General features: G+C 36.6%; 1 protein-coding gene across 2 annotated transcripts in view; it reads right to left on the minus strand.

Annotated features, from left to right (window-relative positions):
• TAX1BP1 (Tax1 binding protein 1) overlaps positions 1–13,564 on the minus strand; it is a 66,484-nt gene that overhangs the window by 4,852 nt on the left and 48,068 nt on the right. For both annotated transcript variants that reach the window (XM_029925839.1, XM_029925830.1), the window contains exons 14-16: positions 11,406–11,477; positions 7,002–7,185; positions 6,268–6,416 (exon numbers count right to left, since the gene is read on the minus strand). In XM_029925839.1, coding sequence (XP_029781699.1) covers positions 6,268–6,416; positions 7,002–7,185; positions 11,406–11,477 — 405 coding nt within the window. The remainder of the gene's footprint in view (positions 1–6,267; positions 6,417–7,001; positions 7,186–11,405; positions 11,478–13,564) is intronic.

Genomic DNA, 13,564 nt, shown 5'->3' on the forward strand with positions numbered 1-13,564 from the left:
TTTCAGTACTGGATTACGCAGCTTTACTAGAGAATATGAACACACTGTTCAATGTTGATATTTAAATTAATAAACTTGAACCATCAAGTTATAGGTACTCTTTAGGAAGGCAGAGAATCATATATTCTATTTGAGAAAGATTTCCTCCCCAAACTGCTAAAATAATCAACAGTCTAGTAGTGACAGCTGTCGATGCAAAAAAAATTCCTGAATAGGTTTTAAAATGCCAGCACCTAGTCTGGTAGCTAAACTGCCAAAATAATCTTGTCAGCAAACTTTATTGGGAATATCAAACTGATAAATCTTTATGAAAAATCCCAAATATTTAAAACTTTTTTAAGAAAACATTTTTCACAGCACTTTAATCTCCAAAACATCTAAACCACTTTACATTTTTCATCTGCCTTTAGATCCACAGGAGACTACAATTTCTCTTACAAAACAAAGGAAACAATCTATAGTAAACTGAAGCTCTATATGAAACTCAAAAACTTCTCATGAGATGCCCAATTCAAAATCTAATCTATAAAAAAATTCTTAGCGGGAGCACCTGGGTAGCTCAGTTGACTAAGGATCCAACTCTTGATTTCAGCTCAGGTCATGATCTCACAATTGTGAGATCAAGCCCTGTGCCGGGCTCTGTGCTGAGCAAGGAGCCTGCTTGGGATTCTCTCTCTGCCCCTACCCCATGCTCTCTCTTAAAATAAACAAACATTAAAAATAATAATAAATTAAAAAAAACTCTTGGGGCACCTGGCTGGCTTCAGTTGGAAGAGCATGCAACTCTTGATCTTGGAATGGTGAGTTCAAGCCCCATGTTGGATGTACAGATTACTAAAACATAAAAAGTAACTCAAAACATAGAATAAAATAAAAGCAATATAATTCTTTGTTTTCTTATTAAAGTATATAATCAGCTTGAATATCTGAAATAGTACTAAGATGGGTTAATCTCTTGGACAATAAAAGAGGATCAATCATAATAAAATAAGGTTAATACTACTAAATTCAAAACACAATCATGATTACAAAAATAAAATTACCCTCTGATAACCAATTCTGTTTCTAACAGCAATGCACAAGAATTGAAGGAAGGAACTCGAACAGATAGATTTGTACACCTATGTTCATGGCAACGTTATTTACAATAGCCAAAAAGTAGCAACAACTCAAATGTCTTATTAATAGATAAATGGATAAATAAATGTGCTGTATACATACAGTGGGGTATTAGCCTAAAAACGGAAATTCTGACACATCACAAAATGGATGAATCTTGTAGGCATTATGCTAAGTGAAATAAGCCTGTCATAAAAAAAACAAATTCTATATGACTCTATTTATGAGGGACCAATAGAAGTCAAATTCAGAGACAACAATCCAACAAGAAGACATAAGAACTGTAAATATTCATGCACCCAACAGAGCAGCACCCAAGTACATAAAACTTAATAACAAACATAAAGGAACTAATCAGTAATGGAATAAGAGTAGGGGACTTGAATACCCCCACTTACATCAATGGACAGATAATCCAAACAGAAAACAGTGGCTTTGAATGACACATTGGACCAGATAGATTTAACATATTCCATCCTGAAACAGAATATACATTCTTTTCAAATGTACATGGAACATTCTCCAGAGTAGACCACATATTAGGCCACAAAACACTGGTCTCCACAAACTCAAAAAGATCGAAATCATACTTAGGCATCTTTTCTGACTACAATGCACCAGACCAGGAAGGAGAACAAATGTATGGAGGTTAAATAACATGCTCCTAACAACAAAGGGGCCAACTAAGAAATCAAAAAAGAAATTAATAATTCCTTGGGAACAAATGAAAATGACCACAGAACAGTCCAAAATCTTTGGGATGCAGCAAAAGTGGTCCTAACAATTAAGTTTATAATGGGTCTGGCTCAAGAGGCAAGAAAAATCTCTAATAACCTAACCTTACACCAAAATGAGCTAGGAAAAAAAAAAAAAAACAAAAAACCCTGAAACCAGAAGAAAATAATAAAAATTAGAAATAAATGATATAGAAACTTTTTAAAAAATGGAACAAATCAATGAAACCAGGAGCTGGTTCTTTCAAACAAAATCACAAATAAAAGAGGAGAAACAACCAACATCAGAGGAATACAAACACCTCTGAAAAACAGTATGCCAACAAATTAGACAACTTGGAAGAAAGGGATATATTCCTAGAAACAAAGAACCTACCAAAACTAAAAACAGAAAAAAACAGAAACTTTGAACAGAGTGATAACCAGCACTCAAAAAACCACCAACAACTACCAAGCCTGGATGGCTTAGTTGGTTAAGCGTCCAACTTTGGCTCAGGTCATGATCTCATGGTTTGTGGATTTAAGCCCCCTGCTGGGCTCTGTGCTGACAGCTCAGAACCTGGAGCCTGCTTCTGTTCTGTCTTCCTCTCTCTGTGCCCCTTCCCTGCTTATGCTCTGTTGCACTCTGTCTCAAAAATACACATAAAAATTTTTTTAAATAAACTTAAAACAAGATTCTCTCTCCCTTTGCTCCTCTCCCCTGCTCATACTATAAACTTTAAGAGAACTAAAAGGCAACCTGAGAGATTTGCAAATAACATGTCTGATAGCAGGGTAGTATCCAAAATATATAAAGAACTGATATAACCCCCCCTCCAAAAAAAACCCCAAATAATCCAAATAAAAGGTAAGCAAAAGAGGGGCCCCTCGGCGGCTCAGTTGGCTGGGCGTCCAACTTCGGCTCGGGTCATAATATCATGGTTTGTGAGTTTGGGCCCCGTGTCAGGCTCTATGCTATCAGCTTGGAGCCTGGAGCCTGCTTCTGATTCTACATCTCCCTCTCTCTGCCATCCCCTGCTCTTGCTCTGTCTTTCTCAAAAAATAAACATTTAAAAAGAATTTTTTTAATGAGAAGACATGAACAAACATTTCTCCAAAGAACACATTCAGGGGGCCAACAGACACATGAAAAGATGTTCAACATCACTTATCATCAGAGAAAGTCAATCATCACTCATCAATCAGAAATGCAATCAGCTACCACTTCACTCCTGTCAAAATGGCTAAAATCAAAAACAAGAAACAACTAGTGTTGGTAAGGATGTAGAGAAAAAGGAATTCTCATGCACTGTTGGTGGGCATACAAATTGATACAGCTACTACAGAAGACAGTATAGAGGTTCCTCAAAAAATTAAAAATAGAAACACCCTACAATCCAGTAATCACACATTAGGTATTTACCCCAAAAAGACAAACACCAATTCAGAACTCAAATGCACCATGACAGACAGGAAAGAGGCCCTGATTCTTTTAAAAACTAGTTTTAATGATTTTGGAGTTGCAGACCCTTTTAAAAAAGTTTTCATCAACAAAACTGCCTTCCTTCAAGGACTCATAATAAAGGAATCTTAAGAAAAGCTGCAAACAAACCACACATGAATAAACTGTGTGAGCTTTAGTCTTTCAGACATAGAGGGAAGGAAAAGGAGTAAAGCCAGTTCAAGGAGTTTAGTGAACAAAGGCATGAAAAGAACTGAAAAGTAGGAAGAAAATGTGATCCAGTCTTGAATGATGGGCTTAGGACCAATGCAACTCATACTCTATTGAGCACATGATCATGAAAGGATTTTGTTAAATCCAGTCTGATTCTCTCTAGGTACAAAGTGAAGCTGGAGATTCTGCATCTCTAACGAGCTCCCAGGAGGTATCAATACTGTTGGTCCACATACTATGCATTTGAGTAGCAAGGGTTTACATGGTTCCCATTGCTAAGGTGCCTAAGACAGCCCACAATTTTAACATTAGAAAGTGCTACATTCCTTTCAGTGACACTTTCATCTTTGAGAAGAAACTGGGTTTTCGGCAGCTGATGAAACACAAAGTTTGTGCTTTGTGAAAATCAGTGTGAATCAGGAAATGAAGGTGACTTGTCCAATCTGACTCCAAGGTTTAAGCAGTTGTCAAGTGGTCAACCACCACATATATCCCATTAATAACTGTGCTTAGTTAAGAGTGATTACAAATTTTTAGGCACCTGGGTGGTTCAGTCAGTTAAGCATCTGACTCTAGATTTCGGTTCAGCTCATGATGTCACAGTGATGATATCAAGCCCTGCATCAGGCTCCACACTCAAAGCAGGATTCTCTCTTTCCCCCACCTCCTTTCTTTCAAAATAAATAAATAAGCTTAAAAAATAATATATGAATTTTTCTTTCAATTCAGCGTTACTACATTTGTTAAGAAATTGCTTAACAATTATTTTGCCTATAAGGGGCCATAAAAATTTTTTACTTAGATGCTGAAGATGCCACGAACCTCTGGTTCAGTCTATCTGAGAGGCGATTAGGATCACAGCTCTTAGAGTTAAACTGAGGTCCAAATCCTCAACTGTTTCCTCCATTATGAAAGATAATAGTTCCTACCTCACAGGACTGCTGTGAAGAATAAATGAGTTGATATATTTAAACAGCCAAGCACCATCATAATAATTATGACGCCACAGTTATTGCTACTACAATTAGGGGAAATGGAGTCACAAGAGGCTTTTGATCTGACAGCTGCCCAGTCTCTGGTGCAGAAGGGAGGAGGGGATATGGCAAGTTTCTGACTGGAGCAGGCTGGAGAACAGGCAACCTCAACCCTGACTCCAAGGTCCCATGGGTGTTAATTACTCCCTGGGCAGGGACCAGAGAAAAGGAACAGGTCAACTCAAATCTGCTTTCTATATTCTAAAAATTATTCATTAAAATACTTTACTTGCAAGTGACTGTTGTTCTAATGACAAGATTTTTTTTTAAAGTCTAAATGTACATAAAAAGTAGTTTCTGTCTAGAATGAAAAATCTGATTGCAAAACACAATTACTCAAGGTGTGCCTATTAAGAATCCTTCCATCTCATTACCAAATCTAAGCATGTCAGCAAATGAGCACAAGACTCTAACACTGCTTCTCATGGGTTTGCAGGAGGGCAAAGCACACAGATCAGAAAGAACATTCTGCTAATTAAACTGAAGCAGATGCCTACAGAAGAGAAGAGCTTGTCACATGTAACATCTGTGCCAAGAATGATCAGATTAAATATGCAAAATGTGAAGTAAAGGTGTGAAAAAGCAGTAAGATTACACTCTAGACCTTAAATAGGCTACAAAAGTTCTGACAGTTTTCCTAATTATTCCCAGTAATGGACATAGAAGGCCAAAAGGCAGGAGGGAGAAATACATTTTTCTCCATTATGGGTGTTGAGCACTAGGGCTAAAATCATGCCTGTCTGAACACTGATCAGTTTCTGCAAAGGTTAATAGCAATTAAATGCAGCAAACTAGATTAAATGAGAAACAGGTCATGATACTGCTGTACTTGCAAAGAGCACAATAAAACATTTCTTTTAAATTCATCTTAATGCCCAGGAAATCCAAAAAGAGCTGCTATGAGGAAAAGAATTTATTATTAAATAGTGAAGAAATTTCTTAAATGAAATAAAAATAAAAATGACATGCTATATAAACTAATTCAATAATCTTATTAGGTTGCTGAAAAATTAAAATACTAATGATGCCTAGGAGAATTACTTCTCAGAAGAAAAGAATTATGAGGTAACACTGCTCTTTTTCCAGCTATCTATACTCTATCTTAAAATTTAAAGTGGGGTATAAATGCTAAAATTAAAAGACACACACTGAAGCATAATATTGTCATTAACACTGCTTCTTCCAACCTAGTACACCTACATTCAAAAGAATATAAGATTGATCTTAATTTTCACTAAGTAATTTATCTGTGATTATAGCTAATAATGTATCATACATCTGAAAGTTGCTCAGAGCAAATCTTTAAGGTTTTCATCACAAAAGGGACAAGTTTGTAACTATGTGTGATAATGGAAGTTTACTAGACTTGTTGTAGTGATCATTTCCCAATATACATAAATATGGAATTATGTTGTATACCTGAACTAATGTTATATGTCAATTACATCTCGAAAAACACTTTTAAAGGATTAAACTGATAGCTATGATATTCTGAGGTCATTCTCTCACCTTAATCTCTTCCTTTAGTATAAATCCTAAAGGGTAAGTCTGAAGCATATTAATGGTTGAGATTTCCAATATAAATACAAGAGCAGATTTTCCCAAAAATTAAGTAAGCAATCACAGGTATTCACAATCATACACACACTCTTCTTCCACAAACTTAACTCTCTACATGAAACAAAAAATAAAAGGGACAGGCTCAGAAAATGGAAATTCAATTTACTTTACTATCCTCAGGGTCTTCTAAACCATCAGGCCGACTAAGGTTTCTAGCAGGCTGGCTGCAGACAACATTATCTTCCACTCCCCAGGAAGGTGCTCTTACAGGTGGCCTTTGGATTTCATCTGGGTAAAAAGCACCATCTGCTCCATCTGAAATAAAAATTTGGGAAGCGTAGAATGAAACCTCATATTAAAATCAGAGTCTTTATGTATAGCTATGATGAACAGGATGTAAGAACCATTTTAGTGCATTACAAAAATGGTATCTTCTAACCCAGGTGATTTTTCAAAATAAGACCTGTATGTAATAAGCAAAAAGACTACTCATTCATGGTACAGCACTCCTAGATGAGCCCCAGTTATATATTAAAACTACCTGTTATAAGGTAATGTTTCTGGGGCACCTGGGTGGCTCCGTCGGTTAAGCGTCAGACTTCAGCTCAGGTCATGATCTTGCAGTTCCTGAATTCGAGCCCCACATCGGGCTCTGTGCTGACAGCTCAGAGCTTGGAGCCTGCTTCGGATTCTGTGTCTCCCTCTCTCTGCCCCTGCCCTACTTGTGCTCTGTCTCAAAACTTAATAAGCTTTAAAAGAATCTTGATCTAGAGATAGCTTTAAAACATAAATGATAATGTTTCTATTAGAGTTAACTGTACCAACAGCTCTAATCTCATGAAGACACAAACCAAAAACCTTCATATTCAGTTAACCCAAAGCCACAAAGACTTTAATGACCTCTGGTTTCCTGTGTTGCATAAGGGTTACCGTACTGCAGAACGGGCTGTACATCTGGCACCGCAGCAACATGACCATTTTGCTCTGAGCATGTACTGAGACACTGTGAGATCTTCTGAGAACTCTGGGAATTCTGACCTTCCATTTTCCTTTCTGCTTGATTTTCTAGACTCCTTTTAAGTTCCTAAAATTAACAAAACCAAAAGTGAATAAGTAATGAGCTCTTTTACAGTAAGGACAGCATTAAACATTTGGCCAAAATATAACAAAATTATTTCATTATGTTCAAAAAATATAAGTGAAAAGTCTGGTTTTTAACTTCTCATAAATGTCCCTTCCAACAACAGAAGGCAGAATAAAAAAGTACAATGTATTTTTAAATTTGTGCCAAGAAGGTGCCCTTTTTACTGAGCTAAGAGGAAACTGCATCTCTTACAAATTAGCTATCAACAAAAGTCAGAAAACAAAAAGCAACCCAGACTGCTTCTCTAGTAAACTCTACCATGTAAGAAACTCATTTCTAAAAAATACCAATCTCATATAAACTTTCAAAAATTAGAGGGGAAAACAAACCACTTCTGAACTTACTTTGTAAGACCAGCACTATTCTAATACTGAAGCCAAACAATGATATCACAGAAAAACTACAGACTTCATCTCTCATAAATACTAATAAATATTTATTAAAATATCAAGTATAGGTGCCTGGGTGACTCAGTTGATTAAGCATCTGACTCTTGATTTCAGCTTAGGTCATTATCACATGGTCATGAGATTGAGCCCCATGTCAAGCTTGAGATGTAAATCTCTCTCTCTCTCTCACCCTCTGTCCCTTCCCACCCCCTCCCTCTTGTGTGCCTGCATTCTTTCTCAAAACAAAACAAAAAATCAACTATAATATTTAAAAATAACAAAACCAAGTGGTTTTTATCACAAGAAAACAAATTTAACTTAACATCCAAAAATCAATGTAAATCACTATGTTCACAGACTAATGAACAAACCGTATGATCATTTCAACAGATGTAGAAGAAACATTTTACAAAATTCATCAGGCATTCATATTTTTTAAATCTCAGCCAACTAGAAATAAAGAGGAACTTCCTTAAAATGAAAAAGACATTTCAAAAAGCTACATACAACAACAAGTGCCTACAGTGAACCTTAACGGTGAAAAACTAAATGATTTTGCCTGCTCTTAACACTTCTACTCAACATCATACTAGAGAGGGCTACACGGTAGATGAAGGCAAGATTAAGGCAGACTGGAATGGAAAAAGTAAAACTATCTTTATTCATAAAAGAGATGATTGTATATGCAGAAAACGCTAAGGAATCTACCAAACTAGGAAACCGAATAGATTTAACAAGGTTGCAGTATACAAGGTCAACACATAAAATCAACTGTATTTCTATATGTAAGCAATACACAATTGAAAAATGAGGTTTTTAAAGATACCATTTATAGGAGCATCAATAGATAAAATGTTTAGGAATAAATTTAATGAAATATGTGCAAGGTCACACACTAAAACCACAAACTTACTGAGAGATATTAAAGAAAGCCTCAACAAAGAAATATTCCATATTCATAGACTGGAAAACAGCATTATGATGCTGTTAATTCCTCCCAAATTGATCTATACATTCAATACAATCCCAATCAAAATTCCAGCAGGCTTTTGTATAAACTGGCAACCTGATTCTAAAATGAAGACTGAAATAGAAAGGTCTTAAAATAGCCCATTTTTAAAAAGAACCAAGACACCAGATTTCAAAATTCATGATAAACTTATAAAATCAAGCGAACAGGGGTGCCTGGGTGGCTCAGTCGGTTAAGCATCTGGGTTCAGCTCAGGTCATGATCTCACAGTTTGTGGGTTCGAACCCCGTGTCAGGCTCTGTGCTGACAGCTAACTCAGGGCCTGGAGCCTGCTTCAGATTCCGTATCTCCCTCTCTCTGACCCTCCCCTGCTCTCACTGTCTCTCAAAAATAAATAAAAAACATTTAAAAAAATAAAAAAATAAAAATAAAATCAAGAGAACAGAATGTTGACATATGGCCCAACATACAGATCAGGGGCTGGCAAATTTTTCCCATAAAGGTCCTGATAGTGAATATTTTCGGCTTTGTAAGACACAGTCTTCCACAACTACTTAAATCTGTCTTTATTGTTGCAGCCACAGGTAATACCTAAGTGAGTGGGCACGCCCATAGGCTAGTAAGTGAATGATGTGGCTAGAGCACAGGTTGATGTTAAGACAAAGAAAAATGTAGCTAAAAAGACAAGTGAAGGCCCAATGTGCCAAATCTTTTGTCATATAGTTTACTACAATGGGTCAAACTATTCGTGAACAGTAATAATACGGTAAAATGGTCCTTAAGGTATTCTAGCAAAGCTATATGGGCATACGTGAAATTAGAAACAAGCAGAAATCTGAAATAAATGATATGGTAGACTGGAGTCAGACTGTTCCAACACTGATAACCCTCAAGAATTTACCTTCTCCAGCCCTAGGACTACTGAGAAATGAGTACTTAGAACACAGTAGGACCCCAACAGAGGTTGCCTCATGCCCTGCCATGAATCAAAAAACCCCAGAAGCGCTGCCATAGTTAATTCAGATTTATTATGAAAAGTGAAAGTGCAATATGAGTAGAGAAAAAGAGTAAATTCAAAAAAATTTTTTTAATTTTTTTCCTCATGCGGGGTGGGGGGGGGTAGGGGGGGACGGGCAGGCTCTAGGCTCTGAGCTGTCAGTGCAGAGCCTGATGCATGGCTTGAACTAACAAACCATGAGATCATGACCTGAGCCAAAATTAAGAGTCAGACACTTAACCGACTGAACCACCCAGGCACCCCAAAAAAAATATTTCATAAAAAGGACTCAAGAATAAGAGGAAAAGGACATGGTTTAAAAGGTTTAAGTAGGGTAAACTGCTATAAAAGTTTAAGCAAATTAATTTAGAATATGGTGAAATTATTCTGTAAGCAAACAATAAACTACTTAAACAGAGTCAAGGTTTTCAAAAAAAGATTTATGCATTCATTGGTACAGTCAACTTCACAGAGATTCCAACATAATGAAGCATTGACTCTTAAGTTAATACTCCTCTCTTCTACCATCAGAGATGCAATAAATCCCCTCCGTAGGACGCAGGCTAAGAAAAGGACCAGTAATAAGCAGCTCTGATCCCTCATGAGAGCAACTGCAGGTGGGGTGAATAGAACACAGGGACATGAACAAGACAGTTACAGGTAGGCTGCTGGGTAAATTGGAAGACTGAACTCTTGCTTAGAGAACATTCTTACATGTATACTTACAACATCCCCCAAAGGGTCCATGTTTAGAATTTAGGAGATAAATCAACTTTGATGGTGAAAATAAATGTGTATCTTTTCACTAACTTCTAACTGAAATTTAGCATTTTCTTCAATTATGAATGTAGGCAAAACAAAACAAAACACAGTAGTGTGCAATACATCTGTCACCTATAGAATCAAAGATATGTTCATATTACAGTTGGTAATCTATGATTTTTGTTAAGTTCAGTTGTGTGGGATCATGATTATTTAATCATCATGCTACTATTACATTTCATTAGAGATATCTCCCGTTAATTTTAAGTATATATATTACTGTTCCATTCTCAGGTGGAAAGCAGATCATCTGGAAACACAAAATGATTCAGAGAAAATAACCAGTCAGGTATCTGATGTTAACTTTTATCTTGGGGCGCCTGGGTGGCTCAGTCGGTTGAGCATCCAGCTTCGGCTCAGGTCATGATCTCACAGTTCGTGGGTTCAGGCCCCGCGTCAGGCTCCGTATTGGCGGCTAGCTCAGAGCCTAGAGCCTGTTTCAGATTCTGTGTCTCCCTCTCTCTCTGACCCCCCCTGCTCATGCTGTCTGACTCTCAAAAATAAATTTAAAAACATTAAAAATTTAAAAAAAAACTTATTTCATTAGTTAATATTTCCCACAATCTTTTTTTTAATCATTATTTGCCATTTTGCTTTTGCTTTATTACTTTCTTTACTCTCATCCTTTATGTTTCTAAGTGGGTTATGCAAAATATCTGAAATAGTATGATAATGATAATTCTAAATAGTGATTTTTGAATGACATGAAAACACAATATATTTTAAGCTATTAAGTTCCAAAACGAAGTTAAACTGGTAGGGTTTTTTTTTCTTTCTTTTTTTTTTTTTTTTAAAGTAGATTCTACACCCAATGTGGGGCTTGAACTCACGACCCTGGGATCAAGAGTCATATGCTCTAGCGATTGAGCCACCCAGGTGCCCTTAATTTAGTTTTTTTAAAGTCACCCTCACATGACTATAAAATGTGTGTCTTCATACATTCATTGTCTTATAAAAGATTTTGAAGTATACTGTTCAATACCTTCTCTCTGGAGAGGTTTTCCAAATGTGAAGTTAGACCACTTATTTCTTTGTCTTTCTCTGCCAACTGAAGCTGAAAAGAGAAATCATCATCATTAATTTTTTCATTATCTACTCTCTCCCTACAGATCAAGAGTTAGTTTATAACATTCTATCAAAATGATTCCTATTACCATACCCATGCATTCTGCTTGGATCTTATTCTATGACATCTCTGGGTATATTAAAAACTTTTTTTTTTTTTAACATGAGTGTTCTCTGAAATTTCTTCTTTGGCATCTTCTGTCTATACTCTCCCTGAAAACTCTTTTTTTCTATGCCTTCAACTATAATCCCCATGGGAATAAACCACAAATATTAACTAATGAGGCACAACTCTATCTTTCCCAAGTTCCAAATCCTTTTATAATGTTTATTTACTTTTGAGAGTGAGAGCATGCACAAGCGGGGAGGGGGAGAGAGAGAGGGATACACAGAATCTGAGCTGTCAGCACAGAAGCCAACACGGGGCCAAATTCATGAACCCTAAGATCATGACTTGACCTAAAGTTGGATGCTTAATCAACTGAGCCATCCAGGTGCTGCTCCTTTTATTATTTTTTTTTAAGTTTATTGACTTTTTTTTTTGAGAGAGAGTGTGTGTGTGTGGGCACGCGCGCGCGCGTGCACGCGACTGCTTGTGCACAAGTGGTGGTGGGGAGGCAAAGAGAGGGAAGGAGAGAGAATCTGAAGCAGACTCCACACTGTCAGCACAAAGCCCATGAAATTGTGACCTGAGCCAAACTCAAGTGTCAGACGCTTACTGACTGAACTACCCTAGGTGTCCCCAAACCTGTCTTTTCAATTGATGGATGGTCTGTTTCCATTATTGTCTTTTTGCATTGTAAGGGCAAAAGGTCCCAAACCTACTTTTCTAAGTTTTGCTAATTAAGATATCATCAATCTCAGAGCTCACTGTGACTGAAGCTAGGAAGCTATGTTACAACACTTCTCTTTAAGTCGTTCAATTTATTTAAACACTGCCTTATGCTTACAGTATAAGCATTACGGACACAAACACAAGTAAAACTATTCTTCGATCAGTTTTCTCTAAAGATGCCTTTCAGAGCTTTCCTTGATAGACTCACATCCTATTCAATAGTAAGTGATCAAGGAAGTTACCCAAAGGGGTGGCTTTAGCAAGCAATTCTTTAAGAATAATTCTATCTGATTTTCTTACCTTCAAAAACTCTTCCCACCTATAAATTATTTTTAATTTATACTGTTAGCCAGATTATTTCAAGAAGACGCACTATAGTCAGGTCCCTTCCTTTACTCTTAGAGAATGCTTAACAAACAGCACCCAAATTACATCTTAGGTCCCCCCCCCCCCAAAACATGGCTTCAACCCATCTTTCAAGTTTGATCTACTCCATTACAGGCATTAAAGACTTATTACTCAAGATCACTCATAATCTCCAGACTATGCTCTCCACTTTTCACCTCCAAATCTGTGTATTAATTAATGCTTTTCTATCTGCTTAAAATGCTGTTTTCTTTTCCAAGCACTGCTTCTCCTCCCCTCCAGTTTTCTCTTTCAGGGGTCTGGTTTCTCCATGTTTAACTCCTAAATATTCCACTGAAAACAGCCCTAAGGTATTTGTTAGACTTATCATTCATATAGAACTTCAACCCATTTTGCTGTGTCCAGTGAGTATCTGTCTAGTGAGTATTTATCTCAATAGCACAAAAGTAGTAAAAGGCATTAAACAAAATGCTAAGCACCTTTGCTAGCAGTATAATCTATATGTTAATTTTGATGATCATATTCACCACTAACAAACTAAAAACATTATTTAGCTTCCCACAGGAAGTGACAAATGATTACCTGGGTCATGAATGTCAAAGAGCCATAGGTATCACCATGACACTACTAGCAATCTGTTAGACTATAAACTCTTTAAGCATACGTAGCATTGTGCCTTACCTATGACCATCCATACAAGAACTAATGCAACACTCTCTCTAAAGCCCTAAAAGTAGGCTTTAATTTTACTAAATGATTTTTTTCTAGTCCATATGGAAAGATAAAAGTTTATATAAATTCAATACTCACACTTTATAATAAGGGAGGTTGCCAGACACTGAAAACAATATCCACAGGGATCCCAGAAACAATAA

Source organism: Suricata suricatta, chromosome 2 (assembly GCF_006229205.1).
Source record: "Suricata suricatta isolate VVHF042 chromosome 2, meerkat_22Aug2017_6uvM2_HiC, whole genome shotgun sequence".
Classification (NCBI taxonomy): Eukaryota; Metazoa; Chordata; class Mammalia; order Carnivora; family Herpestidae; genus Suricata; species Suricata suricatta.